At 63.4% G+C, this 24,251-nt stretch overlaps 6 protein-coding genes across 6 annotated transcripts; 3 read left to right on the forward strand and 3 right to left on the reverse strand.

Moving 5' to 3' along the window:
• Window positions 1-58: 58 nt before the first annotated feature.
• CHLRE_12g490550v5 (uncharacterized protein) lies at window positions 59-3,890 on the forward strand. The gene is made up of 6 exons (XM_043067911.1): window positions 59-308; window positions 424-640; window positions 731-929; window positions 1,147-1,474; window positions 1,774-1,862; window positions 2,232-3,890. Exons 2-6 carry the CDS (start codon window positions 495-497, stop codon window positions 2,559-2,561), a joined length of 1,092 nt encoding a protein of 363 aa, XP_042918025.1. The 5' UTR covers window positions 59-308; window positions 424-494; the 3' UTR covers window positions 2,562-3,890.
• A 47-nt stretch (window positions 3,891-3,937) lies between these two features.
• On the forward strand, window positions 3,938-5,997 carry CHLRE_12g490500v5 (uncharacterized protein). The gene is made up of 3 exons (XM_001691069.2): window positions 3,938-4,188; window positions 4,263-4,492; window positions 4,696-5,997. The coding sequence occupies exons 1-3, from the start codon at window positions 3,970-3,972 to the stop codon at window positions 4,868-4,870; spliced, it is 624 nt and encodes a 207-aa protein (XP_001691121.1). The 5' UTR covers window positions 3,938-3,969; the 3' UTR covers window positions 4,871-5,997.
• A 1,228-nt stretch (window positions 5,998-7,225) lies between these two features.
• Window positions 7,226-9,341, reverse strand: CHLRE_12g490450v5 (uncharacterized protein). The gene is made up of 2 exons (XM_043067909.1): window positions 8,716-9,341; window positions 7,226-8,324 (listed from the first exon to the last, which is right to left on the reverse strand). The coding sequence occupies exons 1-2, from the start codon at window positions 9,268-9,270 to the stop codon at window positions 8,316-8,318; spliced, it is 564 nt and encodes a 187-aa protein (XP_042918026.1). The 5' UTR covers window positions 9,271-9,341; the 3' UTR covers window positions 7,226-8,315.
• Window positions 9,342-9,438: 97 nt separating this feature from the next.
• Window positions 9,439-12,280, forward strand: CHLRE_12g490451v5 (uncharacterized protein). The gene is made up of 7 exons (XM_043067910.1): window positions 9,439-9,704; window positions 9,839-10,184; window positions 10,318-10,323; window positions 10,534-10,708; window positions 10,958-11,010; window positions 11,339-11,433; window positions 11,621-12,280. The coding sequence occupies exons 1-7, from the start codon at window positions 9,513-9,515 to the stop codon at window positions 11,720-11,722; spliced, it is 969 nt and encodes a 322-aa protein (XP_042918027.1). The 5' UTR covers window positions 9,439-9,512; the 3' UTR covers window positions 11,723-12,280.
• A 20-nt stretch (window positions 12,281-12,300) lies between these two features.
• Window positions 12,301-20,010, reverse strand: CHLRE_12g490350v5 (uncharacterized protein). The gene is made up of 16 exons (XM_001690885.2): window positions 19,907-20,010; window positions 19,604-19,696; window positions 19,007-19,113; window positions 18,654-18,729; window positions 18,219-18,290; window positions 17,813-17,958; window positions 17,370-17,475; window positions 17,037-17,106; window positions 16,491-16,657; window positions 15,987-16,160; window positions 15,374-15,511; window positions 14,938-15,054; window positions 14,315-14,572; window positions 13,806-14,052; window positions 13,458-13,561; window positions 12,301-13,186 (listed from the first exon to the last, which is right to left on the reverse strand). Exons 1-16 carry the CDS (start codon window positions 19,979-19,981, stop codon window positions 13,091-13,093), a joined length of 2,046 nt encoding a protein of 681 aa, XP_001690937.1. The 5' UTR covers window positions 19,982-20,010; the 3' UTR covers window positions 12,301-13,090.
• A 125-nt stretch (window positions 20,011-20,135) lies between these two features.
• On the reverse strand, window positions 20,136-24,048 carry CHLRE_12g490300v5 (uncharacterized protein). Its single transcript, XM_043067908.1, has 8 exons — window positions 23,580-24,048; window positions 23,090-23,158; window positions 22,462-22,578; window positions 22,135-22,221; window positions 21,715-21,816; window positions 21,206-21,325; window positions 20,794-20,861; window positions 20,136-20,511 (listed from the first exon to the last, which is right to left on the reverse strand). The coding sequence occupies exons 1-8, from the start codon at window positions 23,736-23,738 to the stop codon at window positions 20,388-20,390; spliced, it is 846 nt and encodes a 281-aa protein (XP_042918028.1). The 5' UTR covers window positions 23,739-24,048; the 3' UTR covers window positions 20,136-20,387.
• Between the last annotated feature and the right edge of the window lie 203 nt (window positions 24,049-24,251).

Consider the following 24,251-nt stretch of genomic DNA (forward strand, 5'->3'; position numbering starts at 1 on the left):
AATGACGAGCCGCGAGACCGATATGGAGAACGCTTTCCTTGCAGCTCGACACGCGCTCGCTCTCTTGCAGTCGAAGTTGGCCGAAATCCGCGCCAAAGCTAGTAATACAGCATTGCCCGACGCACTGCGGTCCAAAGCAGTGAAACTGCTGCAAACATATCTGAAGCCTCTTCAATCACTGCACGCCGCAGTCCAGCGCTTCCTGCTGCTTGACTCAGATAGCCAGCGACAGGAGGGAGCTGCGGCTCTTTTAAAGCATGTTGCGGAGGTTGCGGAGTGGGTGGATGGGCTCGACAGCGTCGAGGAGGGTGAGCTGCTGCGAGCTGTCTCCCGGACCCCCCAGGCCTTTCCCGGATTCCGGCTTCCGCAAAAGCTGCGCCACCCATCATCTTTTACCATAAGTTTCGCACTTGAACCGCTCAGGCCGAACGCAAGAGCTAGCTGCAACCGTGCGACAGCAGCGCGCTGACAAACTGGAGGAGGAGGTCGCGCTGATGCGCGCGTCCGTCACGGCCATGCAACAACCTGCAGCTGCGTCGGCAGAGGCGGGGGCGGACGCAGGGGCGGCGCAGGTGGCGGTGCTGGAGGTGGTGCTGCGGACGCTGGCAGTGCGCGAGCAGAGCCTGGACTTTCATGTCAGGTGAGGGTCAGTGAGGAGCGTTGGATGCGCTTCCGTCTCATCCGTGCGTTGGCTTGCCGTAAGCAACTCCTGGCCCCCCCCTCATTGTAGGTTGGCCCAGGAGGTGGCGGAGCGATTTGGCGGTGCCAGCGGCAGCAGCAGCAGCAGCAGTGGCCGTACAGACATGGCGGTAAAGGATGCGGACAGGCCCACCTTTCTGCCCGGGGAAGGGGCGACTTCCTCACCGCTCCCGGCCTACACACCGGACAATTTCGCCTATGGCTCCACCCCGCTCACGTCTTGGCTGCAGGTGCGCCGGGCACGGGTGCGCCGGGCCTCTGGGTTGTATCAGGGCTCAGGCGTATGTTTGCCCGCTGTCGCTTCGTGCATGTGCTTTGGCCCATGAAGTCGGAAGGACTTTCGATTTGCTAAGTTGCGATCACACCATGCTGACTGGTTATCGCCATCCGTGAGTTCCGCCGGGGGCCGTTGCACTACATACCGTACGGGACATTCCTGTCGTACAGGTGATGCAGGCGGCCGGGGAACACCTGCAGCAGGCCATGGGGTCGGCGCCAGGGGCCGGCGGCGCCGGGCACGATACCTGCAGCAGCCTTAGTGCTGGCGCTCCCGCCTCTTGTGCCGCTTACAACAGCGGCAAAAACGAATTAGTCCACAGCAGAGGCAATAGCAGCGGCGGTGCCGGGGCCCGCACGTATGTGGTGTGGGGCAGCTCGTGCGGCTGGATGGTGCTGTTCGGTGCGGCGGTGTTCGGCTGGCGCTGCCGGGGCGTGGAGCTGCTGCGCTGCCTGCATGAGGTGGCCCGAGGCTGCCTGGCGGAGGCGGAACGGCAGGGTGCGTCGCGGGGGAGGGAGGGGTAGCATTCATAATCAGCTGGTGAAGCGGGGGGCCGGGGGGCTGCGGGGTAGAGGGTGTTAGTTAGGAGACCAGTGGGGCTATCGGTGGCGCCCAGATGGAGAGACCGGTGGTGGCGTGCGACACAAACGGAGCACCAAGGAACACATGTGTGGTACGGTGCGGAAGAAGCTATCTGCGCCGCGCAGCGTCCACGGGCACTGCAACTGCAAGGCATGGCGCCGACTCCATCTCTCTCCCCTCGCCCTTCTTGAGCCCTCCTCTAACCCCCGCCGTAGGCCTGGCGCCGGGCCGCGTGTGCCTGCGCTGCGGCGACCTGCTGTCGGACGACGTGCGGGGCGCGGGCCTGGTGCTGCTGGCGGACCAGGTGGGCGGGCGGCGGGGCGGGACAGGGTGGGAGGCAGAGTGGCGAGTGAGTCTCGAGAGCGGGTGGGGTGCAGCGTGAGCGTGGAGGTGATGGTGGTGGGGTGGGGGCAGAGTGGGGTGGGGTTTGCGAGGCGTGTGCGGAGGGGCTGGCGTGTCCTGCAGACGTCCATGGCGCACATGGGTATGGAGCTAGCTGGGAGTGGAGAGGGCTGATAAGGTGCCAAGGGTGCACAGAAGGTGCCGCGGGTGATGCGGTTCCATCTGGCATCTCCCACTGCCCCATACCCTCTGCCCCACACCCTCTGCACCATCACCAAACTAGTGTCCCTTCAACCTTTCCTCTCACTCCCCTCCCGACCCGCGAGTGCAGTGCTGGGACCACGCGCTGGCGGCTGCGGCGGCCGCCAAGCTCGCACAGGAGCTGCCCACGGGGGCGCTCGTGGTGTCCTACAGCGGGAGCAGCAGCGGCGGTGGCGGCGCGCTGGCGGCGCAGAGGCAAGCGGGGAGCGGCGCGGTAGGGACAGACGACAGAAAGGGGGGAGAACAGGAGCAGCAGCAGCAACAGCAGCAGCAGGACGGGAGGGGCACAGCCAGGGCAGAGGCCGTGGGGAGCGAACCGGCATTTGAGGAAGTAGCGGTGGTGCGCGTGCCTGTGAGCTGGAACCCTGACCAGGCACTGCACGTGTGGCGGCGGCGCTAGGGTGGCTGGCGTTGGCCAGGGCCACGAGCGTGGGTCATGAGGCTGGCTTTCATGTGTGCGGCGGCCTCAGCGTTACCGTGTGTGTTGCACTGTCTCATTACAGCACAGTAGGAGGTCACGGTGGGGCGCATGCGAGCCTGTGTGTGACTCGGAGATCGATGTGATGCACAAGGGTCAAGCTGAGCGGCCGTGCACACGCATGCCGTTCAACGCCTATGCCGGCGAGAGGGGCAATGTACCAGCCAAGATTCACTATGTAAGGTCCGCTCACAATCAATGCAGCTATGAGCGTGTGCTGTATATGTATTAAGGCAGCAGCTAGCGTTCGGACGACAGTGGGCTTGTAGGCGAACGCAGGCGACGGGCCTGGGGCTGAAGGATTCGGGCGCGGATTTCGATGGCGAGCCGGTACCGGCTGTACCAGCTAGGCGCCGAAGACGGCACGGCACGGCACGGATCTAAGAGACTCACGTGGAGCAGGCCGAGCAGCCACAACATGCTGATTCGGGAACATACTCCCCATCATTAAGTCGGACTGGGTCCGTCGGCACGGATGCCGTGATGCCGGCAGCGCCCTCCGCACCCACCGCCTAAGCGTGCCCCGAAAAGCGTTCCGTTAGATCTAACAGCTTAGATCTAGCGGTTGGGGTCGTTGGCTTGACCCGTTCCGAAGCGCCCGCCTGCCTACACCGGACTGGTCCAGTGGTCCCTGAGCGTGCACGCCGATGCACTGGGCCAACACCTTGGCGAGTGCTTGGCACGCGGCGGGCCGGCACGACCCGCAGCGCATTACCGTACTGTCCGCTGCTGATGTGAACATGTGCAGCAACATGCTTCCCACACGCAATACCCACAACGGGGCCTCAAACCGCAGGCCCACGGGTTGTTTTTGCGTGCCTGACCGGTTGTTAAACCCAGTGCCCTAGCTCCTTGGGGTGTGTGACACAGCGCCAGCCTGCGTCCTGTCCATCTCCACTCCCGGCATGTGCAACATGTGTCGTCCTCAACGCAGCCCAGATCCGATACGTGTCCAAGCACACAGCTTCCCATCAAAGCATACATGATGTGCTTGGCTAGCTGTGGTGGGAAGAGCGAGCAGGAGCGAGCAGCGGCACGGTACCGATGTGGGAGGTGTCATAGATGTGGGCTTCAGCAGGTCAGCGAAGAGTTGCACCCGCGAGCTTTGCAAGCCGTGTGCGAGTGCACAATAGCGATCTTGTGTTACTGAGATTCAGTGTGCTGAGCCTGTACACTGGCGGGACGAGGGGACGGGTCCGGTACAGAGCATGGACCGGAATGGGGCTCCCGATTCGATCAATCTCGATTTAAGACGCCCTGCCTCTCGCTGCTCCATACACCTTTACCAATATCGACTTGCTGAATCTTCATTTGCCAAACACCAATCACAATGGCCGTTTCCATGAAGATGCAGCAGCGCACTATCGCGACTGCCAGCAAGCAGTCCATCGCGCCTGTTGCCCGCCCCGTGGCCCGCCCCTTCAGCGCCCGTCGCCCCGTGGCCGCTGCTGTTCGCTCTAGCGAGGAGGTTGCTCGCCGCAGCAGCGTCGTCGTGCGCGCTGCTGCCCCGGCTCCCGCTGCTGCCTCGGCCGACAAGGCCACCGCTGCGGCAAGTACCGTAATTGAATCTATATTATTGCTTGTTATAGAAATCTTACGTCGATGCTGATTTTGGGTGCGCAGGAGTACTATGCTCTGGTGTGCAACGCTGAGTGGTTCTTCATGGACCCCCAGAACGAGTCCGTGGCTGAGCAGCTGCGCGAGAAGGTCCGCTTTTTTAAGGAGCAGAACAAGGAGCGCGACTTCTTCATCGTGCCCAACCCCAAGTGGCTGGACGCCAAGTTCCCTGAGCAGGCCAAGCAGGTGAAGCGCCCCTGCGTGGCGCTGGTCTCCACCGACAAGATGTGGATCACGTAAGTCTTACAATAGCTATAAAGGGCGAAAGGACGGGCCTAGATCCTATGAAGGTGTTCCACTTGCGTGTCTTGCTTGCCGAGTTTCCATCATTGAATTGCCGTTCTTCGCGAGCACGCGTGTATGCCTAGATCTTCTGCGCAATTCCGCGGATCTTTTGTGTTTCTTACCCTTGTGCGTCTTCGATGCCGCTGTTTCTCAGGTTCATGAAGCTGCGCCTGGACCGCGTGCTGAAGATCGACCTTAAGTCTATGCCTGCGTCGGAGGTGCTGGCCGCTGGCGAGGCTCTGCCTGACTTCAAGCCCGATGGCAAGTGGACTGCCCCTTACGCCCGGTACACCCCCGGCTGGTGGAACGTGTTCCTGCCCAACCACTAAGCGGCCCGCTGCATCTCGGCCAGCTGCACGGGCAGGGCGCTCGCCTACTTCTGGCGCAGCCCGCTTGCACATCTCGGCGATGTTGGTGTGGCTGCTGGGCTTGTGCTGCGACTCTGGGCGGGCGCTTGCAGTCTTGCGGACGCGAGCACGGGGCGCCAGTATGGCAGGACTTCCTTGACAGCTTGCGGGATCCAATGAGGATGGCCACGTAGGGGCTTGCACGCCGTGCGCGTGCCTTCTTTGGGGTCATGGGCAAGGTTGAGTAAGACGTTGTGCATTCCGGATACCTTGAGATCATATGTTGATTGATGTTTTTGAAGTGGCGGCGGGTGTACCCAGCCCACACGCAACCACTGACAACTCTATGTGACATGGGCGTGTGTGTGTGTGCCTGTGTGTGTGGTCCGGACATGTCAAGTGTCTCGTTTGCCCTGTGGACGAACACGTATGACCACAAGAGTAGATCAAATTCAATAGACACTGACTTGCGTGACGGCAAGTTGACGACGGCTGTGGGGCGTGTGGCACTCCGGTGGCGCGTGCTGTCAAGTTAGGTGTTTAGGTGACCCCAATAGCAACTGGCGCTCTAGGCGCAAAGAGGTAGGCCGACAAGATGACCGCACACACTTGCAGGTGTGTGACGCAGTGAGAGAGCGGACGCGCAACCCCACCCCACATACACGGGCTTGCGCATGAACAACCGCGCGAGATGATTATTGTTTCCCACTGCAGTGGGCGGAGTGGAATGCAGGGCGATAATGGGAGTGATGACGGCCATTAGCGAAGTGCTCGCGTTGGTCGGCGCTCCCACGGATCTATGCGGGCAATTGTAATCGTTGCTCAGTGATAATGTGGCCCCAGGTGCTTTTGTGTATGGACGGGGCCGGGATCGTGGGTGCAGCACTGCATCACTTCGGTATTGCCACTCGCCCACTCCAGCATAGATGGCTTGACTGTTGGTGGCGGACGCAGCAGTTTTATGACGCGGTACGTACAGTGGCCACTAGGGGCGCCTGCAGGCTGCGCATTTGCCCTGCTCTGCACGTCGCTCCCAGCCAGCGCGTTGCAGTTCAGGCGTCTACCTCCTCACGCCCAGGAAACTCACTTTGTGCAACGAAGATTTGCATGTTCGACTCCTCATTTCCATTTACGTTAACTGCTAGCCCGTCAGCCTAGGTGATTAGGTGCCTTTGCACGAAATGCCCGCCCCTCCCTTCCATCCAGCCATCCATCCAGCTCTGGTCTACGTACGCATTCGTTTCCGCAACACTCGTCATCCAGGGCTTCAGCCCTGCTGCTCGGAACGCTTCAAAAGCTCCGAGTTGCTCCTTGAGCAGTGCACACCCTACGGACGTCAGGCGGCGGCTGTGGCGCCTGAAGCAGCCGTTCTGCGGGCACCAACACCCCTAGCTTGCCGTCGTGACTGATTGAGTAGAGAGCCGACCCGTCCGGTGCAAACCGCAGCGCCAGCACCCAGCCCTCATGCAGCCCCCCCGCTGCTTGGGGTATGGGCGCCAACCTGCCTAAACCCTGTCCCATCACCCACCCACCGGCCGGTCGCGGCGTCCCACACACGAACGCCCTTGTCGCGGGACCCCGTCGCGATCCATCGGCCATCGGGGCTGACCGCCAAGGCGCCCACACCCGCCGAGTGGCCCTTGAGCTCCGACTGCCGGCGCATGCTGCACGGCCCTGAGGCTCCTAGTCCTAGGGCGGCTGCGCCATACTCGTCCTGCGCTGCTGCAGTCGTCCCCGTCACAAGCTGCTGCGCCCGCTCCTGCCCCTGCCCCTGCCCCTGCTTCAGCGCCAGCTGCTGCTGCTGCTGCTGCTGCTCCCGGGCCTCCTGCTCGGTCAACACCTCTTACACAAACACCTCATTGAAGCTGGCGCCCTGGTTAGTGCTTGCGCCCTGGTTAGTGCGTGCGCTGTGCGTGTGTCCTGCGGCCTAGACGTTTCCCGGCACTCCTGTGCCTAGGCTTGTGGCGTTGAGGCACAGCGGTGGGGTTCTGGCGGGTTGAGGCTTGGCTAGGACTCACTGTGCGCGGAGTCACACGGACTTTGCCCGCGGGAGGGTTTGCAGCAAAGTCGGGGTTGGTGGAGTCAAGTTGGGCCCTGATAGCATGTGATGGCTCGGCGTCTTCGGGTGCTGGGACTGTCCCCTCTGTAACATCCGCATTCATTGAAGCCCCCGTTGGCCGCGAGTCTCAGGCGGCCGCTGGCCTCACCGCTGGATCCTTCAGAGCCAGAGCCAGCGCTGCCCGCGCCCGCGCCCGCAGCCGAGCCGGCACCGCCACTGCTGCTGCCGCTGCTGCTTCTCATACTGCTGGCTATTCTCCCACGCAAGTAGACCAAAACATCGCGACGATCTTAAGGTTTGGTTGTGACCACACAAGGCATGCAATACTTCACTGGCCGTTGTGCTCTCAAACAGCAGCGCTTTTCCTCTCCTCCAGTTGACAAGTGAGCATGCACTAGGTACACATTCATCGGGCTGAGTACGTCCACCAGGTCAGCGTCCGCCCTTCCCCACGTACAACACCCGCCATAGGATTGCCGGGCCATGCACACCGGCAAAAAAAACATTCCGTGGCGCACGGCACGGCACGCAGTACCTGTCCTGCCCAGCCGTCGCCGCTAAACCCGGCGTTGCAGGTCCCTGTAAATGACAGCACCAGGCACTCTGCTGTCACCACTCTTTACTCTGATCTCACAAAACTATACAAGTACACGCCAAGCTGGTATCCACGCTGACCTCTCAAGCATAAACGGAATACATCCATATCCGGCCCTTAACATCGACCATAAGCCACATATGACGTGCGCTACCATCGGCCAGGTTCAGGCAAGCTGAAGGCTGTAGCGCACTACTTTCAAGTGCGACGTACGCTTGCCCAGTCCTACAGGCTGCCTCCGCATTCCATACACAAGTGTACACCTGGTACCAACTACAGATGAGTGCAGCTGTTGCGGTCAAAAGCCGTAGGTACTTGCCCACGAACATCGCTAGCACTTCTTGTACATTGCCAGCGCTACAGAAGGGTACACCCAGTACCAACTACATACGAATGCGGAGAGCGCGAATGTTGCGGTCAAAAAGGGGTCCCACAGGTACTTGCACATGGGCATCGCTAGCACTTCTGTACATCACCCTCGCTATCGTACACGCAACATACCTACACCAGACACAGAGGAGGCTCCGAGGGGCATCTATCGCTATCCTGCTCTGAGAAGTGACTACCGTATCCTATCGCTCGATTGCAAGTCTAACGCTGCAAAGGTCTGTGATGACACTCTCCACCTCAAGCGCACAAGCGCTTCTTCAGCGCCTGATGACTCAGGGTTGTGACCATGCCCGCTGCTGCTGCTCCTTCTGTTGCTGCACGCTCCGATGGGCGGACTGCTGCTAGTGCTGTAGTGTGCTGGTGGTACGGCCGCAAGACCAGGGTTACGCCGACTGTAAAAAAAAGGGACGGGTGCAATTTCGGAGGTGTGACTTCAGTTGGCGGCATGTTCAAAAAGCATACGCTCGGTACCTTCGACGTCAGGTCAGCAACCCAAGGCTCGGAACCCACGTGTAAGTTGAAATGGTGCACCCACGAAAAGGCTAACCCCATCTTGGGTTTGGGACCTGCCCCGGACTGGGCGTGTCCCCCGGGTGCGCCGGGTTTCTGCAATGAACTACCCCCGTATGGCGTCAGCAACCCACACGCGCGGGCAGAATTCCGCAATTCCGTGCACCACCTCGCACGCACGCACGCACGCACGCACGCACGCACGCACGCACGCACGCACGCACACATACACACACAACGAAACGCGCTTTCTACCAATCGCTCGCCACGTACCAGTAGGAAGTCACGCTCAATCGTGTCGTAGAGCGCCAGCACATCCCGTGCGAAGGACAGGTTGACGTCTGTGACGAACAGGGTGGGGTCGGTGGCTGCCAGCTCGTCAATCATCTTCTGCGCGTCCGTCACTCTCTGTCGCAGCGCTTGCAAGCTACCAGCGTGTGTACTTGTGTTGCGCGTCGCTGCAATGCCCGCGAACATTTGCTGGACGCCGTCCGGGCTCATATTGAGCTTGAGGGCCAACTTCGCGAGGCGCTCGGGTTGCGCGTATTTGCCAAGCTCGTTCCCTGTGTTCAGGATGAACTCCAGCTGGAACGGCCGGAGCTTCCGCTGCAACTCCGCCTTGTACCACGCGTCTTCCTGCCGCAATTGCGCGTTGAAGTGCAGCTGAAACCGCTGCTGCACGGCCGCCTCGACAATCGACTGCAGGTCGCCGTTCTCTGCGAAGCGGACGATGCTTGCGACACGCGGCTGGATGGTAAGCAACCGGTTGGTCTGCTTCACCTTGCAAGTGCTGTGGGCGCGAGCACTTGACCTAGCGAGAGCTTTCATTCAAACCAAGAACCGCGTTCAGAGCAAAGTATTTTGGTCCGTTCTTGTTTCAAATGTAGTGCAAGAAGCAGGAGTTGCGGGTTTGGGGCCTGCCGGGAGTCTCTCCCGTGCTAAGCCATCGTCGGGCGAAATGCATCGCCGCAATATGGGACGCCTGACCGTGAATGGCTGGCGCTGCTGCCTTAGGCTTCAAGACACTGCTATCGGCAGCGGCGCAGAGAAGAAGCAGCCGGCGGCAACGAATGCTGCTGCGGCAGCGCGGCGCCAGCCCCGTCGGCTGCGAGGACGGCGAGCAGGCGGAGGGCGGTGAGGGCGAGCCCAACCTGAAGCGCCGGCTGATGTCGGCTGTGTCGCCGCCGGCGCCCGCCGTTGCGGGAGAGGCAGGAGAGGCGGCCGGCGCGGGTGGAGGCTCCGGAGGCAGCGCCAAGGGTGAGGCAAGGGCAAGGGTGGCGAGCCGGGAGGGTGGCAAGGATGCCGCCGCAGGTGGTGGTGGCAGCACCAGCAAGACTCCCGCTGCGGCGGTCGCGGGGCCGGCTGGAGAGGAGGGCGCACCCGCCGCGGGAGGCAGGGAGACCCGGCACAGCAAGAAGCAGGCGGCCAGGGGGTGGCGGCGAGCGGCGGTACTGCTGCCGCTGCCGCTGCTGATGCGAAGGAGGGCAAGGAGCAGGCCAGCAGCAAGGAGACGGCGCCGGCCGCGGCCGCGGCCGGCGCTGGCAAAGACGGCAGCGGGACTGCTGGCGGAAAGGAGAAGGAGGCCGCAAGCGGAGGCAATGAGGGCGTGCTAACGGTGCTGACGCGCTCCGCCTCCGCCTCCTCTCCATGCGGTGCCGTGGCAGCGGCCTCGCCCCGCACCACCTCGGGAGCCGCGCCGCGCGGCTCCGCGGGTGCCGGCTCTCCTCGGCAGCCGGCAGCTTGCCAAAGCCTGTGGGGGCAGGTGCAGGGGCAGGCGGCTCCCCGAAGCCGGGTGGCGGCACGGCGACGGCAGCGAGAGCGGGGTCAGGTTCGGCACCGGCGGGCCCGCCCAAGTCGCACCGCGCGAGTGCGCAGGGACGGGTGAGGTGGCGCAGGTGCTGCTACTGCTGCTGCTACTGCTGCTGCTGCTATTGCTGCTGCTGAGTCTAAGCCGAGTGCTGAGTCTGCCCCGCCCTCATGTTACTTGTGGTCAGGACGCTTCATCTACCTGCCGCTACTGCTGCCCTTCCTCTCATCACCTCGTTCATGTGTGCCCTGCCCTGCCCGTGCACCTCCTCGCCACATTTGCAGACGACGGCAAGCTCAAGTCCATTGGCGGCGTACTGCTGGAGTGGGCGCGCTACATGCCGCTGGTGACTGCCACGCGTAAGGGCGCGGAGGTGGCGCCGGCGGAGTCGGTGCTGGCGCTGGCGCGGCGGGCGGCGCGCGGAGAGCTGATGGGTGGGCTGGCGGGTGGGCACACACGGTGCGAGGGCCCAGGCAGACACCAGCTGTAGCCCTGTAGCACCAAGGCCGCATCGTATGTGTCATTCTGGGGCAGTATCACCAAGGTGCGTGACTGCGTGTAGTCTGTGGTGCTGTCGTGAACCGACATCACCTTGCACCTTGGTGCCCCGTGCTCAATGCATCTGCACCGTACTGCATCACCCGCCCGACGACCCCTCCGCCCCTCACTCCCCCCCCCCCCCCACACACACACACACACAAACGGCAGGTGGCAGCCGGGGACGACACGGGTATCGTGTCTGTGTACGACGTCGCCCGGCCGTACGACTTCCCACCCGATGGTTACAACCCCCTCAAGTCAGACCCCGCCTCACTCGCCTCGCTGCCATCGCCACCCCTGTCGTCGCTGGTCCACGCGAACAGCCCACCAGACACCACCTGCGGCAATGCAGACTCCGCCGCCACCCCATCACAGCCGCCGCCACCTGAGCCGATGCCCATTGCACCCGTGACCACTTTGCAGCCGAGCAGCCAGCTGGATGAGGCCGCAGGGTGCCTGCGGTGGGCGCCGGACATGGAACGCCTGGCATGTTGTAGCCGCGGCGGCACCGTGTGTGTGTGTACGACATGGCCCTCGTGCGGGAGGCAGGGGCGGTGCCGCGGTGTGGTGGCGGGCTTGAGGTGCCGGCGGCGGCTAGGTCGCCCCTGCACGGCAGCGCTGACGCGAAGCCGTATGGGATGAAGGTAATCGCTTGATTGGAAACGCATGTCACTGCTCCCTGCCCTGGGAAGAACTCGCTCATTTTCCTCCGTGGGGCCTGACGCTGGGAATGCGATTCTTGCGCGTGCCTGACGAATTGCGGACCCACCTATGTGCACCAGACCGACCACACGCCTTTATTTCACACATTATTGATTGGCCTCCATCCAGGTGAGCCCCGATGGCGAGTGGATGGCAACGTGCGGAGGCAGCAACAACGTCAGCATCCACAGCACCCGCACACGTGGGGGCTGGTCGCCGCTATTCCACTGACGGGTCACGGCGGAGGCGGAGCCGTGTCCTCCGTGGCTTGGAGCCCGGATGGCCGCTGGCTGCTGGCGGCCGGCGGCACTGCAGATGAGCTGCGGGTACTGGGTGTGAGTGTGTGGCTGTGTGGCCAGTGAGCAGGCGGCTGGCGGGGCCCCTTACTTGTGTGCGTGTGAGTAGACGTGGTGCTCGGGCACTACAGAGGGAAGACGCATACAGTACATGCAGGTGCAATGAGCGGGGGTGTACACGGTGTGGCCGGTGGTAGCGTGCGTGTAGTAATGGCTCCCGGGTTGCCGTATGGGAGCACTGAGACATTTGCACTGAGAAATGTACGGCTGGACCTTTTGAGCGGCGCCATACGCATTGCGTTCGCGGATGGACTGCAAACCTTCAAGATGTGCACTGGGGGGACATGGGTATTGCTCCGAACTGTGTTGTACAATGTGCGGGACTGCGAGTGGCCGCTGATCTGCCCGCTGACATGATACGGTAGTTAGTTGTGGGATAGCGCTGCCTCTAAGGTGAGCCTATAGGTCTGGGCTCCCTGAATTTCGGTTCGTACCTACTTGGGTCGATGACATGAGGCAATAACCTTACATGCGGTCTCACCGTTGCAAATGACTGAACACGAATCTCAGCCTGTCCCGTGCCCCCGCCCCCGCTTGTTAACCCGTTTGTCTTCTCCAGCCATATGCCCCATCATCCCACATGCTGCCATGCTTATTGAACCCTGGCCGCAATCCGATGGCTCACTCGGTGCCAGTCGCTATACCGGACTTCCTATACGCCCGCTATCACGCTCTTCTATCTCAGTGACTCAGCATGGCTTCCCCCAGAAGCGCGGTGCGTCGTTGCAAATCTGCGCTTCAGCTCCAGCTAGCTGCCCCTACTCCGCACTTGCTTCCAATGCTTCAGCGTCAAGCCAGCTGCCCCGTTCAAAATGTCGCTCCGTCTCGTGCCCGAGCCTATGCTGCACCCCGGAACACCCGTCACTGGAGTCAGCAGCCGCGCACATCCGCCCGCGAAAGCGTACGTGTGCGGGAGCCGCAGCTGACCCCCCGCCCCCCCCCCCACGGCTTTGCAGCTGCGACGCGGCCGCTTTGGACCCAGGCCCGCCCGCAGGTGCAGCAGACTCGGCAAGACATCAATGAGCGCCCGGGGCAGGCCGTGCATCCACAATGTCTGAGAGCCCGAGCCCCGATCCTGACTACTCCTTCAGCCGCCCCCATCAACACCCAGCTTCCTGCAATCCCGTGTACCGTGATCACGACACATCAGCTGTCGGCCATGACCAGCAGCTACCCACGCCCCCCTTGCTCCGGCTCCAGCTGCTCCTGCTACAGCCCCTGGCACGCTGCTACAGCCGCCGCTTTAGGCGGTGGCGACCAGCTCCTTGCTCTCCTCCTCCACGGCGGGCTCCACCCAGCGGCCGTGCTCCTTGATCAGCTCAATCAGCTGGTCGCAGGCCTGCACGAGAACGACAAGGCAGAAGGTATGTGGTCAAGGCAAACGGGTTGAGATGTCGGGTTGGAGGCAGCCTAAAGACACAGCTTCTCGCCAACATCCGGCTTCTAGGTTCAAAGCCCTGGCCCATCCACTCCACGCCACTCCGCTGAAAGTTCATTCAAGCCCTAGCGCTGGTCCTACCGATGCCAACCCCTGCTGACGCCACGATGCCAACCCAGGGGCCCATAAAGCCGCCCGCCCGCCAAACAGCCGCCTCCGCACACGCTCTCACCGACTCCATGGGGATGCCGCGGCGCACCACCTCCTTGCCCACGTACAGGTCGATCTTGCCGGGGGCGCCGCCCACGTACCCGAAGTCGGCGTCAGCCATCTCGCCTGCGAAGGCAAGTGGATGTGGGTCGCGCAACGACGTCAAAGGCATTAAGCCGCATCACATCATGTCGCAATACGCTAGCAGCCGTTGTGTGCCCAGTTGACGGCTGTGCGTTTCTCACTTGCACCGTTCCCAAACTTAGTCTCCACCCTGACGTTCCCCTCGCCCATTCATCAACCCTCCGCCGCCCACTCGCAACCTCTCCGCCCCGCCCCGCCCACACGCGCCTCGCCACACCCCGCGCACCTGGCCCGTTGACGATGCAGCCCATCACCGCGATGGCCACGCCGGGCAGGTGGCCGGTGCGCGTGCGGATCTGGTCCGTCACCTCCTGCAGGTTGAACAGCGTGCGGCCGCAGCTGGGGCAGGACACGTACTCGGTCTTGATGTTGCGCATGCGGCAGCCCTGCAGCAGGCCGAAGGCGGTGGTGCGCAGGAAGTCCGTGTCCTCGCCGGGGCACTCCACCATGGCGCCGTCGCCCAGGCCGTCCACCTGGAGGGGCAGGAAAGGAGGGGAGGGAGGATGGGGAGGGAGGATGGGGAGGGTGCGAGATGAGGGCGCGGGGAGGTGCGAAATGCGGTAGGCCAGACATTGGCAGGACGGTCTCGAACCTGCTGGACCGCTACACTCAGCGTGCCGCGCAAGCTGCTCCTCCCTCACCCAGCCGCCCATGTCGCCCATGCTCCGCCAGGTAACGCCAGATGCCCCAGAAGTCAAACCCACACCCGCGCCCACACCCGCATCCCACACCCACCAGCAGGCCGCCGACCAGGGAGCCGGTGGTGATCACGATCTCGTCGCGCACGGTGCCGGCGGGGAAGGTGATGCGGTGGATGACGGGCGTGGTGATGCCGTGGCGCTTGAGCACGTCGAACACGCGGCGCGAGCTGTGCAGGCGGCTGACGCCGTCCTTGGTGGCCAGCAGCGCCACGATGGGGTTAAGGGCCTTGATGGCGGCCAGCTCGGCCTCGGTCTCGGTGCCGTCGATCTGGACTGCCATACGCGTGGAGCCCTGCGGGGGAGGGGAGGAGAGCGGGAGTGCAAGAGAGGAGAGAGGGAGCAGGGTTGAGGGTTTGGGACGTTAAAGCTGCTGCAGCTGGGGGCGGGGATGGTCGAGCAGTAGTGCCGCCGACTGTCTCCCGCCGCCCCCTCTCTGTGCTCTCCGACGCCCCGCTCTCCGGCGCTCGTCTCTTCTTTTGCCGCTGATCCTTCCTCCATGCTGTGCAGCTGCCCCTGCCTACCCTCCTCCCACTCCCAGCCATCAGCTTGTCCTCCGCGCCCCATTGCTATTGTATTAAACGACCTCCCACGCATCTCGCATCCTCCCCCACCCTCGCACGCATCCCACCCTGCGCCCCTCCTCCCGCCCGCACCCACCTCGGGCAGCTGCACGGGGCCGGCGGCCGCCTGCTGCAGCGCCACCAGCGCGATGGCGCCCGGCAGCGGGTCCTTGGCCAGCGCCTCAATGGGAGCAATCACGTGCGTGGTCACCTCCTGCACGGCAGCGGGGGGGGTTTACATTCATGATCATTAAAGGAGTGAAGGCGTAGCCAGGGAGGGAAGGCAGGGCGCAGGGAGGGGGCGCATAAGGGCGCAGGGGAGCGTGAGGCAAAACACGTGTGGACATGTCAGTCAAGTGCGACCGGGGCCAGCGCGGCCGCACCCCTGCCGCCGCTCCGTCCAGCCGGCGCTTCGTCGCTTCCCGCTCCAACCCCGCCCCCTCATGCGAATGGTCACGACCCTGGGCCCCTCCGCCCTGAAGCCCCCGTCCGTCCCTTCCGTTCCCGCCTGCGGCAGCCGCCCGCGGCCGCACCTGCAGGCGGCGCAGCGCGCGGCGGGCGTCCTTGTCGGCGGCGGCCGGCACCTCGCTGAGCACGATGGAGTCGGCGGTGGCAATGTCCTTAAAGGGCATGCCCACCGCCAGCTTGGCACCCAGGCGCTTGTACAGGAACTGAGGGGGGGGAGTTGCAAGGATTGGTACAGAGAAGTAGGGGGGAAGAGAGAGGGGAGGCAACAGGGAAAGAGAGTCAGGCAGGGGTGCGATTGGAGACTTGCTGCTTTCCGTGCTTTTCGCTTTCTTCCGTCAGGTGCCGGTGTCTCCTCCTGTACCGGTGTCTCCTCTCATGCCGTACCCCGCGTCAGCCACCCATGTGTGTCTGCTCCCTGTGTGTGCCTAGCTATGTGACCTGACGGTTCTCCTGACTTCAGTATCCGCCCAACTTCTTCCCCGCTGCCGGTGCCCATATGCATCCATCACCTGATCTCCGCTCCTCTCACCCAGACCCCACCCCTCCGCCTCCACCTTCCTCCACCTCCCTCGACCACCACCATCCCCACCAACGCCTTCACCAACGCCGCCTCCACCACCACCACCTCCGGCCACCGCCCCCAGCCTCCACCCACCCCCACCCCCAGCCTCGCCTCACCTCGGGCTGCTTGAGGTCGGCCAGGCTGACGGCGTTGTACACGGTGCCGTCGCGGTGCAGCGCGCCGCGGAAGTCCAGGTCCTCGCCCGGCGCCTGGACGGGCAGGTCGCCCACACGGCGGGTGAAGGTGTGCGTGTCGCGGGTGGTCTCCGGGAAGGGAGCCACGCCCAGGCCCTGTGAGCGGCGGCAGGAGGGGAGTGCGGGCGTGGAGGGACGGGATGAGGTGAGGAGAAGTGGAGGGGATTGGGCGGGGACGGGCCGGCGCTGTTGCTGTTTTGGCTGCTTTGGACTGCGCTCAATTCGTTATGCATACCGCAGCGCTTGGGCATGAGCCGTGTTGCTTCTGCGCAACCCCGAGTCCCGAACCCCCCTCACTGCGCCAGCTTCTCCCAGCTCCACTTGCAACCCCCCCTCACATCCGCCTGGTCCTGCCCCCCGCCCTGCGACGCCCCTCTCCCGCTCCCTCATCCTCCCAGCCCCCATCTCCCTCCCCCTCGCTCTCACCGAGCCCCAGGCGCGCTCGCCCAGTCCGGCCAGGCGCTTGCAGGGGTCCATCTCGAACTCGGGGTCCTCGGTGAGCGACACGCGGATGGTGTCGCCCAGCCCGTCCATCAGCAGTGCGCCGATGCCGATGGCCGACTTCATGCGGCCGTCCTCGCCCTCGCCGGCCTCTGTGCGTGGCAGGTCAAGGATGTCGTGTTGTGATTGCGAGGCTGTCTTGTGAGTGGGCTGATAGCATGAACCTCGTCCGGGGTCTTGTTTGCTTCATTGACCACCAAATTTCGCCTGCTTCCCAACTTCGCCTCCTTGCTTACGCCCGAGCTTGTGGCCATGTCTACCTGTCACTCGAAGTCAAACACGGTGGCCCTGAACACTCATATTCTCCCAACCGTCCAGCGCCGCCGTCACCGCTCACACTGCCCGCCGCGTCCCACCTTCAACGTCTCCAGCCAGCTCCCGCTTGCCCTCCCTCACCCGCACGCATCCGCCCCCACGCCTCGCCTGCCCCAGCCACGCCCCCCCATCCCCCAATAGCGCCCCCCCTCCCACCGGTCACGCCCAGGTGCAGGGGGTAGTCCCAGCTGCGCTTGTACTGCTCCTCAGCCAGCAGGCGGTAGGCCTGTGCGCGCGTGGGTGCGTGTTTTGGAGTTGGAGGGGCTTGGGTTGGCACGTGAGCCGCGTGGGCAAAGAGTGCAGGAAGCATGGGGTTGAGAGCGTCAGTCCCTGCTCCTAGCCTTTGCACCACCGGCCAACCCTTGCCGTACTGGGGCCGTTGCATGCCGCGAGACCCCGCCCTGCCCCTTCCCCTTCCCCCTACCCGCCGTCCCCCCGCCGCCGTTCCCGCCTCCCCGTGCCCCCCCCCCCTTCCGGGCTGCCGCCCACCTGCACCATGACCAGGGGGTTGGACGCCTTCATGGAGAAGACGAAGTTGTGGTAGTCGTGCTTGCGGCACACGTCCGCGAACTCAAACGCCGACTCCACCATGCCGCTGTGTTGTGTTGGCGGCCAAGCAAAACCAAGCACATAACAAAGCAGGCAGGCAGGCAGAGGGATACAGCGCGTCAGTGCTGTCAGCCAGTAGCTGCAAGCAGGTGGGAGCCTATGTGCCGCGAGCAAGCGGCCGGCCGGGTGCGAAGACCATCCTCTCCTGGCCCACACAGTTCCCCAACCACTCAGCACCACCACATGTCTCCAAAGCCCAGCCGCTACCCAAAAAGGTGGCGAGACCCTACACGCCCTCATGCCACTTCTCATGCCGTTCTCATGCCAGTTCTCACACAGCGCCCCTGCACGCCCGCCCCACGCCATCCTCAGCCGCCGCTCACCGGGGGGTGTCGCCGTAGTAGGACAGGATGCGCGCGGACAGCGAGCCGTGGTTGGTGCCGATGCGGATGGCGCGGCCCAGCTCCTTGCACTTGAGCACCAGCGGCGTGAAGGTCTCCTCAATCAGCTCGCGCTCGCGCTCAAACTCCTGTGTGTGTGCATGGATGTTTGCGCGCAGGGGGCGAGGGCGATAACGAAAGGGCGTGCGGGAGTTCACGAGTGCAGCATCAGCCTTGCAACTGCTCGCGCCCTCCCACCATCTCCGCACCGGCCAACGAACTGCCGGCGCTCTTATGTCCTGTCTCCATTGTCCCTCTGTAGCAGTGCCGGCATTCCCGTTCCTCCTCCCAGCTTTCCTCCTTCCCAGCCCTCTTCATCCAAATCGGACACCCGCTAGTTGCCACGCACCCGGGGGTCATCGTAGTTGATGACGTCGAAGGTCTTGCGGCCGTCAGCGAAGTTGCCGGGGTTCACACGGATCTGTCCGGGAGCAGCAAAAGACACGGCGGCCCCCGAACGCGTGAGTTTGCGAAGGGCTCTTATGCCGAGCCACGCCTGCCGCGAGGTAGAGACCTAGGGCTATCGCAGGCCGCCGCCTGCTCCGTGCGGCGTGTTCCCCGCCCCCGAATACGGTGGCAGGTCTGCAGCCCACCGTAAAAGCGTTGCCCGCACTGCCCTCTCACTCCTTGCCAGCCGCTCCCTGTTCCAGATAAGCCCCAGCCTTCAACATGACCCCGACCAGACCTACATTTGCCCAATCCCTTACACAGTCACACGTTCCGCGCGTTTCCTTCCTGACGCTTCCCCCACACAGCCCCCTCCCCGGAAGGCACGCCGCCGCACCTTCTCGAAGGCGTCCGCCACCATCATGGCCACCGTGGGCTGGAAGTGGATGTCGGCCACCAGGGGCACGTCGTACCTGCGCGTGTGCGTGTGGGTACGTATTGAGTATGTGTGCTAGGAGAACAGCCACGCCTGGCGCCGGCCTCGGCCACACCACGCCACAATACACAGACCCGGCCCACTTGCCCCGGCCGCCACACAGCCGTACGCCAGCCACGTCCACTCTAGCCGCCGAGTGTTGCCCCGCCAAGTGCTCACTCCACCCCGACCCGGTTTCTTTGGGATTGGAATGAACTTCCCCCCCCCGCCCCGACCCGCGCCATGCTGTGGCGGCTGCGGTCCTGAGGACTCACTTGTCCTTGAACAGCTGCTCGCGAATCTTCATGCACGCCTCAGCCTCCTTCTTGCCCTGCACTGTGATGCGGACGATGTCCGCGCCGGCGTCCGCGCACTTCTTCACCTGTGGGTTGGGCGAGGGAGGGGTTCTGGGCGGCCTGGAGCAGCAGGACAGGGGAGGCACGCGGGTGCAGGCACGCGAACGCGGCAGCGGCGACGACAACGTGAAGGCCGTGGGGCCAGGCGGACGTCAACGTTGCAACGTTGCTAGCTGCCCAGCTGTGCGTGGGCAGCACCAACTCGCTGCGGTGTGCTATCTTTGATACGGCCTGGGGCGCCCGGACCTGACGGCAACCAGCGCGGGGTCAACAGGCCGCGCGCAGTGGTAGAGACCAGCGTGCGCGGGAGCCCAACTCTTGGGAAGCTTCTCATCCCCAGCTGATAGCTTTTCCTAGCTAACCAGCGTCACTGCTTACGAGCGCCTCAATCCCGGTAACCACGTGCCAGTCAAAGGGGCGCTGGATAGCGCATGCGAAAAACAAGCCAATCCAAATTTCTGCGCCTTTCGCATATTCGCCCAATTCGCCACGCGCTGGCGTGCGAGCGCTTCGTACCTGGTCCACGGTCAGCTGCACATTGCGGGTGTCCGTGGTGGTCATGGTCTGAAGGGCGATGCGGTGCTGGCTGCCCACCGGCACCTTGCCGATCTGCAGTGAGGCCAAAGATCGGGCAGATAAGCCGTAGATTTACAGGTCTGGCTTTAACAGGCTGCGGCCAGAAGGCGTGCAAGTGAGCCTGGCTGCAAGGCGAGGAAACCACCGCGCTCCATGGCTCGCGCCCGGCCTCCTCGGCGTGGTCCTCTCCTGGCCCAGATGCCTCCAAGTCTGTGTCATCCCACTGAGCGCATTCCCACGCACCATGACCGTGCGCGTGGGGCGACGGATAGTCTTGTTGATGGACTCGCAATAGTGGTGCGCGACGTTCAGCTGCATTTTGGCTGCGGTCTTCTAAACGCGCCAACTCAGGGCGAAGAATAAAAAAACGGGTTGGTCGGGGTTTGCGACGGACTTTGCCTTGTTGCGCATGGGTAAATCGATCCCGACCTGCGAGCCGCAGCGACGCCCCAAGCAGGCCAAATACCCGGAGCCAATTATAACATTACAATGCAAGTCAAGTATCTGGGACCGCGATTTCTGTGGACTGTCATGCCCGTGTGTATGTGTGTCGGCCACGGGGGCGTCGTGCGGGGGGGTCCTCCCGAGCCAAGGCAGCACATCTGCGTGTCCCTCAGCGCCGTCAACTTCCCCACAAACGCCAAGCCTCAACTTAGTTTCTATCCTAAATTGTGATTGCCCAGCGCGTCCTACGGCCGAGCTCACAGAAGTGATATGTCAACCCTCAGAACGCCGTGCCGATGAAGGCCAAGTCGCCTCGCTTGGCCGCATCGTAGTTGGCGCTCACTTGCTGCCAGTTGATGATTGTCAGCCACGCCTTTGTGTAGTCCGGCTTCTTGGGCCCGTACCTGAGCAGCACACAGAGGTGTCAGAAGTAGATTGACTAGATTTAAGTATACGGTACACGTCGCGCTGGTGTCCCAAGGAATTGGCTACGGTCGATACGCAGCGCAGCGGCTGTCTTCAAGGTCTACAGTAGCAACATGGCAAGCAGGGGAGGTAGCAAGCAGGGAGCCTGAACCGCACCGTATGGCACCTGCGAAGCATGTGTTGAGGTGCGGGTGGGGGGGAACATCCACGGACCGTACGGCTATCGTGACTGCCGCAGTGCGGCCTGGCACTGAACTCACTGCAGGTAGTAGGCGTGCTCCCACACGTCGATGCCCAGTATGGGCACGCACGGGTCCTTGAGCACCACCTGCGGTGTGTGGGTATTTGCGCATGTGCACGTGCGTGGGCGGTGGTGCATGGGGATGGGGTTTTGCGCTTTGGGGCAGCATGAGACGCGGCTGCTACTTCCCTAGCTCCGCCGGCGCACTCTCTGCGTGCAGGTAGAAGGTAGAAAGGCCCGCCAGTCAACCAACCACACGCCCAGCCCAAGGCCTTCAACTCCACTGCTCTCTCGACCTCATGGTCCACACACCCACGCACCCAAACCTCTCCCGCCTCCTCCACGCCTCCATCCCCCCACGCGGCTCGAATCTGTTCCGTTGGGGTCGGGCACATGACCCCTCCGTCCCCCCCCCGCCAGGCCCCCCTCACCCCCATGAGTGGGTTGTCCTGGTTGGCTGTGTCCAGCAGCCGCAGCCCGCCGTCGCCCGCCGCACACAGCCAGGCCCAGCCGCTGCCGAAGTGGCCGTCAGCCAGCAGCTTGAAGCGGGACTGGGGGTGGAGTGGAGGTGAGGGTGGAGCCTAGTCATGATAGGTCCCAACGTCCATGCACAGCCACGGAAGTGCGATGGGTGGCACAGGTTGCGGTGGGAGGTGGGAGGCGATGAGTGCATGGGTGTGTGGGGTGATGGAGGGGTAGGGCCGCCGGTGGCCGTGCGACAACCTGGTGAGGCTGCGACGGTCGCTACATCGGCTTTGCGGCCCGGTGGGAATGCGCGGGCGAATGGGCGATGCCACTGGACTGGCGGTGAAGTGCTAATGTGATCCCGTAGTGTGGTGGTGTGGTGGTGGTTAAGCGGCGATGAGGGCGTTGAAGAACACGCATACTCCCCAAACCTGTCCCCAACCCCCACGCTTGCATCACACACACGTCGCCCCACCAGCATCTCGTCCACCGAGCCGAAGCCGCCGCTGATGGCAGCGGACAGGGCCGGCGAGATGTTGTCACGGCTGATGTTGGCGGAGCTGGGCGGGGCCATGACCTGTGCATTAGTGGCGGCGTTGCAGCGTTGCGGCGGATTGCAGTACGGTGTTTTAGTTGTTGGCGGCAGTTCACTGCATGCAGCGGACGTGGCTAAGCGATGAAGCGGCTCCCTGCAGGGCCAAGCCCTCCTGTCGCCTCGCCTACACCCACGTACACACCGCTCTACGGCCCTACAGTGTGCGTGCACATCAGGAACGAGCCGCCCCGCTTGTGATCGGCAGCGCGCACCGACCCAACCCCGGTTCTTCCCGGCAGGGGTCTTCCCTCCACCCACCTTCCCTCCCACACTTTCCCACACCTCCCCGCAGCCCCTCACCTTCCAGAACATCTGGTGGTTCCAGTGTCCGCCGCCGAAGTTGCGCACCACCAGCTCCAGGTCCGGAGGCAGCGCGCCGCGGCCAACCTGGGGTGGCGGGTGGGCAGCATGCAGGAGGAGCAGGAGGACGCGGAGGATGGTGGGCACGCCAGTCTTACAAACACCCATCCACACCCACCCGAACATGTGCGCACGCACCAGCCCACACGCACACGCACACGCACACACATACAGGCCCCTTCTCCCCCCCCCCCCGCTCGGGCATATGCCCTCCTCCCCTCCCCTTACCGCGCCCCCCCCCCCCGCACACACACCAGCTCCACGCACCAGCCCCACTAGGTCTGGCAGCGTGGCTGTGCCGCTACCCGCCAGCGGCCCCAGCACGGCGTTGAGGGTGCCCACGTACTCCACCCCGTCGTGGAAGTCATGGTGCAGCTGCATGATCTGTGAGACCGTGGGCGCGCAGTGTGTGTGTGTGTGTGTGTGTGTGTGTAGTTGAAAAGCACAAGGGGGAAGGGTTCTATATGGTGCATCAGTAGTTTGTGGTGGTAGGTGGGTACGTGGTGTGGCGGATGGAGGTAGGTGGCACGGCGGGGTCCCTGTGGTCCGAGCGGCCGAGTCCCAAATAGGTATGGTGGGGAGGCTGAACTGCATTGGCCAGGGGAATGTGTTGCTGGCGTCCCAGGCTTCCCAAAACACACACACACACACACACACACACACACACACACACACACACTGCTGGGTAAGGACAAGTGGGCTGCTGTGCGTACGTGGTAGACCGCACCGGCATGCCCCCGCACTCCACAGCAGCCCTGCCCTGCTCCCTTCTCTCCACATTGACGCCGCCCGCCCCCCGGCTGCTGCTATGTACCGCCCTCCGCATCCACCTCCGCCTGGCCCTCTTGCCCCGCTCACATACACGCACACTCCACACACATGCATACACACGCACCTGTGCGGATATGACGGGCTCCAGGGCGCTGTAGTTGTACGGCAGCGGCTCCAGCACGAACTTCTGGGCCTGCGGGATTGCAGTGATTGGTGCGCGGTTTGTTGTGCGAGGATGAATAGATAGGGTGTGCAAGGGGTTACAGCGGGGAAAGCGCTTGGGACTTGCTGGAGTGCCTTTGACCGACGGCCCGCCCCGAGGCCGTGTGTGCTTGTGTAGTCAACTTCAACAGCACTCGACAACTCCGCAAACCCCTCCGGGGAGGTGCGTGTACATGCAGAGCGCACCCTCCCCCCGCCCAAGCGCGCAGCCGCAACTGCCCTGCCGCCCGAGAGGTTGATCACTCGCACACACGTACGCTGGACCAAATACCGGTAGATTGGTAGACTGCTCGCACTCCAGCCAGCAACCCTGACGCTTACAAGCACAAGCAAGCCACTGATGCCCCAGCCAGCTGCAGCCAGGACCTGCCCTGCCCCCCGCACGAACGTACCGGAGCGGTGCTCGGCGGCGCCTTGTCGTCCGCAGCTGCAGCCGCGGCGGCGTGCAGCTGCCGTCCTACACTGGCCAGCTCACGAGCCGGCGCGAGGACCGGCAGTAGCAGCAGTAGCAGCGGCAGCAGCAGCAGGCTCGCAGCCGGCGGCGGAGCCATAGTTGCCATGATATTACACACCAGCCAAGCCAATTACACACCAGCCAAGCAAGGTCGGGGAAACATAGCAGATAGAGCGCGCGGCATGACGAAAGTTGTCGACAGCCGGAACCGAGGAGCTGTGACGCACCTGCAGTGCCCTGTCCGAGGAGCGGGGCAAAGCGAACATGGCCGCTACCAGAGGGCATTATTTGTTAGTGTAATTTGCCAGGTATGAAGTGACCAAAATAATCATACCCAGCCGGGTGCTGTTTCTGGAAGATGTATGGCTAACTAGTCGCCAGCAAGCCGTGTTGCGGTCAATGTCCAACTTAGTGAGAGCATCTGAAAGCTTAATGGAGTTGAGTGCAGGATGCACGGAGGCACCTGCAGTCCCTGCATCAAAGCGGCCTGGTACACGCCACGTGCTTACGCTTCGGCGGCCAATAGCCCCCATACATCCCGCCACTGACACCAAATGTCTGAACGCTTAGGGCGAATGCGGTCCCGTCGCGGGGTGGTGCTCCGTGCGGG

This window comes from Chlamydomonas reinhardtii, chromosome 12, assembly GCF_000002595.2.
Source record: "Chlamydomonas reinhardtii strain CC-503 cw92 mt+ chromosome 12, whole genome shotgun sequence".
NCBI classification, from domain to species: Eukaryota; Viridiplantae; Chlorophyta; class Chlorophyceae; order Chlamydomonadales; family Chlamydomonadaceae; genus Chlamydomonas; species Chlamydomonas reinhardtii.